Consider the following 7,193-nt stretch of genomic DNA (forward strand, 5'->3'; position numbering starts at 1 on the left):
TTTTACGATTTTTTAAATAAGCAAACACACTTTTATGACATTCCAATTTGGAGCTAACAAAAGAGCATCAACTGCTCGAGTCTCGAGGCAGCAGCAGCAACAGCAACAGGATGTGTTGACAGGAAGACAGCAGCGAAATGGCAAAGGCCATAAACGAAAATGTGCAAATGGCTTAAATGGCACTAAAAATTGGATGGGTAACAGCAACAGCCCCTGTCACGCCCCTTACCCTCCCGCGCACAATACTTGCAAATAGGTAACACTGTCCACACATGTGTTTTTATTGCTCCTGCCATTGCCATAGCCAAAGCCAGCCACGTGCAACCCAAATGGAGCTCTTAATTAAGAGCCCCGCCCCCAAATTCCGCCGTCCCCCCATCACAATGCCAAGTGCAACCAGAAGGAAACGGAAATGGCTGCACTTGCAGCTGCTGCTGCTGCTGCTGCCCCTGACGCTTAATGCCACTGCCATAAATCTGTCCGATTTCGCCAGCGCATGCGGCTATATAAATATACGACTGCGATGCGATAGTCGTGTGAATTGCAACTTTTATGGCCAACTCAATTTAATGCCGGCTAATTACTAACATATTAGAACGGCCTTTAGTTCTAGGCCAAGCACTTTAATGCCTGCTAAATTATGTAATTGTTGTTGCAAAATATTTGTTAATCTGCTTTGAGGTTGGACTATATGGCCTATATATGTGAAATATTGTATTTCCCATAAATAATATTTTTAAGTATCGAAAGAGTGAGAAGAAGGGAAGAGGGAATACATTTCAGCTTAAATACTTTATTACTTAGACAATTTTATGAACTGAAATGATTTGTATAACTCTTTTGAATCCAAGCTCAATATTGAAACGGACTTTTGGTGTGAAATAAGAATACAGTAGAGCCCGGTTATAGCGACGCTGAAGGGACCGTCCTTAATACCATAAGACGCTATAAGTTTGTCTGGGGACCAGAATTTTCATCGCAATAACCGTACAGACGCTATAAGCGGAGTCGTTATAGCCGGATTCTACTGTAACTTTGATATGCCTAGGCCCATATTGAATTAAAATCTATCAAACTTGTCTTCCCGAAAAAGTTCCCATAGCAAAGTATATCACATGAGACTTATGCCATTAAGATATTTACAAAAATTAAAAGTTATTTACAAGTTAAACTTAACATAATTAACCTCACATATGTTGCAAATTGATGTTTATTATTTGTGAAATTTTCTTTTACCGTTCGCAAGTTTTCATTAAATAATTTGCAGTTTTCTGCTCGTCCGACCTGACAAACTTTTTAATTCTAATGGCCAGTTGGCTATTTATGAAAATTGTAATTAGAGAATGTTAGCACACACACACACATACACACACACACATAGAAGTATTCAATTAGCAAGCACTTAGTAGTTGCTTTAGTGGCGTAGTTTCGTATCTGCAGTTCGCCTTAACTCATTCGGGTTCTGTTTAATGTCTGGCCCCGAGCACACGGCAGTCGCTGACTGTAAACACGTGGAGCATAAGCAGCCGGCAGCATTTTTAGCTCTCTAGCTTCCTGTGGAAATTGCTTGCCGATGATAAATTGCAGGCACTGTAATTAAGAATGCGACCGACAGACTCACTGCTCTCTCTCTCTCTCTCTCTCTGTTTCTCTTCTCTGGGCCCTGGGCGAGTAATAAACAATTCCAAATGCTATTCGAGTTGACAGCGCGACACTAAAACGGTAATTGCATGTAAACATTTCTTTATGTGCGTCGCTAAATGTTTTTTTTTTCTTCTTGTGTTTCGGGAAGAGCCGCGGGGATAATTAGATATGTGGAAGATATGTGATGGAGGACCACGAAGCAAGTTGATGGATGATTAAATGTTGTCTGGCATAAGTGAAATGGCTTTGTTTTTCTATCTGCTGTCTGCTGACTGCTTTTAATGGAAAAGTAGTTAACTAACTGTTGACGATTCACTCTTCATTTATGACTCAGCTAGGGGATATTCGATATTGGCATATATAAAATATTAATATCAATTATTTATTAATCAAAACATCCACAATATCAATAGCAAAAGAGTTCAATTCAAATTCCGCATTCACTTCATTGAGTAGCTGCGCTACCGATCAATAGATGGCGCTGCTTACGATTGAGTGTGTGACAGCAGACGTTGCAGCTGTTTTAATTGTAAACAACAATAATTGAGGACCACGTGGCACGGGGCGCAGCACTTTACAGTTATGAAAAGCGCTGCCAACACAATTGCAATAATTTAACTTCCGTTTCATGGCGGCATTTTGTGTTTCCGTTTATGTTTCGTTGCCATTTGCCATTTCCGCCGCTTGCTGTTGTTGGCCACAATCTGTTCGCAGCAGTTGTAACTCTCTGTCTCTGTAGTTGTTGTTGTTGTTGTAGCTGCTGCTTGTTGTTGTTGTTGTTTTTACGCTTCATTCAAGCGCGCGCGCGCCTTTCCCTTGCCATCGACCACACCCCCGCTCTAAGCCAGCCCTGCACGCCCACGCAACTACAATGGCCGGCACCAATTGCTGTGGCTTCGAAAAACAGATTCAATGTTCCATGTCCTGTGCCATGTTCTCATGGCTTCAGCTGCTGTAACTGTAGCTGTAGCTATACCAACGGAACGATGTCCCCTTCGCTGTTTTTCTTCTAGCCATACACACACACACATACACACACACACTCTTATACATTGTCTGCTGTGGACTGCATTTTTCGCAGCCAACGGCATCGTAAATTATTCAAATTTCAAGCCGTAAATAAACGCGCATAAACATAAGCACATCCCGGCAGGCTGGATGGCTGGCTGACTTTGCCACTTACCACGCCCACGCCCACACGCCGAACATCCTTCAGCTCGAAAAATGTTAACGCCTTTCGCCTTCCTCCACTTCTCCGCCCCAGTTTGGAATTGTTGAAGTGCCTTGGGTTGGCGTTGCAATTTGCTGCATAGTTTTAGGCGCCTGCAATTGATGCTCCGCACACACACAAACACACACACGCAAATACACAGAGAGAGAGAGAGAGGGAACACGAATTATCAGCTTTAACAATGCTCCTGTCAAGCCATCAACTCCAAAGGTTACCAGGCCCTCTGACTTTGATTGGCATTTTGAATGTGCACGTGCCATTTGAGTCGCCTTTCGGCTTGTCTCCCCCGTTACATCCACCCCTCGCCTAGCCCCTGCCACGATTTGACATTTTGCAATCAGCGCTCAGGTGACTTCCATTCGAGTATCTGGCCAGAGTCTGGGCCAGAGCTAGAACCAGATCTGAGCTGTCTGCTCAACGTGCTCAAGATTTTTGAATCGCTCCATGTGGCATTTGATTGATTGATGGCCGTCTTTCGCTTACTTTTCTCGTGTTTATTTTATTTATTTTCACACGCTTTTCGGCTATAAATTCTACTTCTTCGACAGATCAAATATGGAAAACGTCTTTCGACTGAGTTGCCACCCGATTGTCTTTTACTTAAGTAAAAAACATTTTGTTGTTTATATTTGAATTAATTATAATTTTTATTCTATTGGAAAGTTTTGAAGTTATATAAACATATAAAATATATTTAGTAAACATTTTATTGCTCATATTTAAATTTACAATAATATATTTCATTTTATAATATTTAAGTTGTAGAATTTATTAAAATTCTAAATTGGATTCCTTCAGAAAAATTTTAATTTTTTCTATAAATCTAAATTATATTTTTAGCTCGGAAATAATTTATTGTTTATATTTATATTTTATCTGCCTTAAATTTCTTATTGTTAATTTATTTTATACATATTTATAAATTTATTATTTTTAATTTAATTGAAATATTTTCTATGAAAGCACTTAATAATTTCTATATTAAAAAAAATATTTTTATCACTTTTATCAAAGCTTCTCACTTTATTTAATTAAATTAGATTATATCTTCTTTAATATGATCATTACATATAAATAATTTTATTTAAATATACTCATCGCATTAATCAAGCAATACATGTTTACTTTTTTTCTGCTATAGATTACAAATTACGAGTCATTCTCATATTTCAGGAGCTAAAAAATTACAATCAATTATATAAACTTTTGTTTATCTTATCATTTGGAATTGTTTCAATTAATTATTAAGAATTTTATAACAAATTGCGGCAAAGTGCGGGAACTCTTCAAGTTTACTAAAAATATATATTCTATAATTTTGATGGCCATAGGGTTAGTCGACCTGTATATATTTACTTTGTATCCATGGCGCTTACGCGGAGGGTCGTAATCTATATATTAAGTTTATCTCCAAGTTTATCGCAAATTCTAAATATATAATATAATCATTAAAATATCAACGCGTGCGACCTTTGATCGCTGTTTCTTGATATCATTGTTATGAACTGAGTGGACAGGTGCATCCGCTCTCCAGGTGAACGCGATATCATAATTGAATTATTATGTAAGCTCCCATTGATAATATAATTACATTTTATTACTAGGTCACAGCGTCTACCGTGAACTAGCAATATCGAACGCAACTAATGAAATCAGCTTAATTAAATTTGAATATTTGTTGAAGTTAACTATGATTGATTAAAAACAGATTCTTATATTACTTATATGTGCATTCGTATTGAAAACATTAAGAATTAATTTGTTTATATTAAAAAAGATTTATTAATAAACTCAATTCATTTGTTTGACAATTAACTATAAAAACATATTTATTTTTGTTTAATAATACATATATAAACATATACATTTCTTATCTTATCTATTATTTTATATTAAGCGAATCCATAAAGTCCGTTACTTCATGAGCGCCTCGAACTGGTCCCGGGCCAGGCTGCGCAGCACCTTTCCATTGTCATTCTTTGGCAAACTATCCACGAACTGTACGCCGGAATTGAGCTGCTTGTAGTCAACGACGACGCGCTTCGCCACATGCTCAATGATCTGCTGCTGGGTGAGCGTAGAGCCTGGCTTTTTGATGACCAGTGCGCCGGCGGAGTCGCCGTTTTTGGGATCACGGACTCCGACCACGCACACATGCTGCACATCGGGCAGCTCGGCGATGATCTGTTCCAGTTCCGTGGGCCAGTAGTGCTTCGACTTGTACTTGAGCAGATCCTTCTTGCGATCGACAATGTAGAGGTTGTTGTCCTTGTCGAAGTAGCCCATGTCGCCGAGATGGAACCAGCCATCCCTCAGGGTGGTGGCCGTCTCCTCGGGATTGGACACATAGCCGCCCCACTTGGAGCCAATGTCGATCAGTATTTCGCCGACCTGGTTGTGGCCCAGGCTGTTGCCCTCCTCGTCGACAATCTTGATGCGCAGGCCCGGACAGACGCGACCCACTGAATTGTCGAGTGTGTGATCAATATTCACCGTTATGGCGCCTGTCTCCGTGGTGCCGTAGGAGAACATAACGCAGCCCCTTGTGAGCCTCTGCGCCCGCTGCAGCACGGGCAGCGCCACCCAGCCGCCAGTGATGAAGGACATCTTGATGGTGGCCAAGGACTCCTCTGTGGCCAGCGGGTGGGTGAATAGCTCATAGGCCTGCCAGGGCGCCATGGCCAGCGTGGTGACCTTATACTTCTGGATGAGCTGCACGAACCGCTCAGCATTGTAGGCCCCCTCGAATAGTACACGGGATGCGCCATAAAGCAGGCTAATGGCAATGGAAATGAAGCCCGTCGCCCAGTCGACAGTCGCGTGGGTCAATATGATGTCTGAGCTGTTGCAGAAGCTGTTGCGTGAGAGAGAGAGACAGAGAGAGAGAGAGGGAAGATTAATATAATTAGAACTGATTGATAGAGCACTCGGATCTGGTTTGGCTTACGGTGATATCTGGAGTATGTGATAATGGGAAATGGCCACAGCCTTGGGCAAGCCAGCGGTGCCCGACGAGCACAAAATGATGGCCGTCTGATTGCCATCCTTCTTCAAGGTAGCGGGTCTAGAGAATAGAGAACAGAGAATCCGATGTAGGATTACTTTAATGGGCAAGAGGATGGGCAGACTCACTGGTAGGTTGCCTCCCCGGGCACGGGCTGCAGCAGCAGATCCTCAATGTGGGGCACACCGGGCACTCGACCCGTAAGTGTGATAATTTTTGGCGCAAACGCCTTGGTGACTTGCTTGATGCGCTCGTAGTCGGCGGCATCGCAGAACATGATCTTTGGCCTGGTCACGGCAAAGAGATGGGTCACTGTCTCGGCATCGCGTGTGGCATTCACGGCGTGGAACGGTGTCGCTTGCAGTAAGCAGGCCAAGATAAGTGGATCGATGTATTTGCTGGAGTGGGCAATGATGCCGACGACATCCTCCTGCGTCAGCTGCTCTCGCTGCAGGTACAGCGCCAGCCGAATGCCCCATTGGCGTATTTGTCCACTGGTCACCGTGGAGCCGTCCACATCGTTGATCTATAAAGATCAGCGAGCTTCAGCTGAGCTCCAATCGAATAGACGAAGTCTGCCATTTACCTGAATCACTAGGTTGGGATAGTTCCTGAGGGCACAGAAGAACACTTCACCCGCTGAGCAGTCGGGATCGTAGTACGGACGCTTTTTGAAGCCACTCCAGATCTTGGTCTCCGCATCGTAGAACGTTGGGAATATTGCTTTGGTTGCCATCGCGTCTGCCTTGAAGCAAATTGGTGATTGGAATTCTCCTACAGCTACTGCCTTTATATATGCTCGATCCGTCTCATATCATATCAACTCATATCATATAGCTCATTGTGACTTTTATTTTTTAGCTGCTAAGCTGATCAGCTCAAGCATATTAAAGAGATTAGCCAATGCAATTTTTCTTTCCTTGGAATTTAAATATTTTGTTTTTAATATCAGCTGATTTTGTTTGTTTCCATTCGCTTTTTATCTTTTTTTTTTTTTATTCTAATTTAGATAATCTTCTAGGCCAATATATAGTGCGTCCGCTAACGCTATTTGGGTTCGCATTGATTAGCTAGGGACTGACTACCGTTTAACAACTAAATTCTTAACAACAACAAAAATGTAAAAAAAAAAATAAATCAATAAATAAATAAAACCGGCTAGTTTACGATTGTATATTTTATATTTTTAATCTTAATTACATTATTATTATTATTAAAGTTGATACAAAAGAATACATATATTTAGTTCATTTTAAATTAATTATGATTTTAAATTTAAATTCTTTTTTATTTATTTATTTTTTTTATTTTTTA

General features: G+C 40.9%; 1 protein-coding gene across 1 annotated transcript; it reads right to left on the reverse strand.

Moving 5' to 3' along the window:
- Positions 1–4,674: 4,674 nt before the first annotated feature.
- LOC108615097 (luciferin 4-monooxygenase) lies at positions 4,675–6,652 on the reverse strand. Its single transcript, XM_018009337.2, has 4 exons — positions 6,466–6,652; positions 6,008–6,405; positions 5,823–5,939; positions 4,675–5,729 (listed from the first exon to the last, which is right to left on the reverse strand). Exons 1-4 carry the CDS (start codon positions 6,613–6,615, stop codon positions 4,790–4,792), a joined length of 1,605 nt encoding a protein of 534 aa, XP_017864826.1. The 5' UTR covers positions 6,616–6,652; the 3' UTR covers positions 4,675–4,789.
- Positions 6,653–7,193: the final 541 nt, after the last annotated feature.

The sequence above is a fragment of the Drosophila arizonae genome, chromosome 5 (assembly GCF_054131065.1).
Source record: "Drosophila arizonae isolate 15081-1271.41 chromosome 5, UAZ_ARI_1.0, whole genome shotgun sequence".
Classification (NCBI taxonomy): domain Eukaryota; kingdom Metazoa; phylum Arthropoda; class Insecta; order Diptera; family Drosophilidae; genus Drosophila; species Drosophila arizonae.

Coding starts and splice junctions, on each gene's coding strand:
- LOC108615097 (XM_018009337.2), bottom strand. CDS start 6,615: ATGGCAACCAAAGCAATATTCCCAACGTTCTACGATGCGGAGACCAAG. Junction 6,406..6,465: donor ATCCCAACCTAGTGATTCAG/GTAAATGGCAGA, acceptor TGATCTTTATAG/ATCAACGATGTGGACGGCTC. Junction 5,940..6,007: donor CCCGGGGAGGCAACCTACCA/GTGAGTCTGCCC, acceptor TCTATTCTCTAG/ACCCGCTACCTTGAAGAAGG.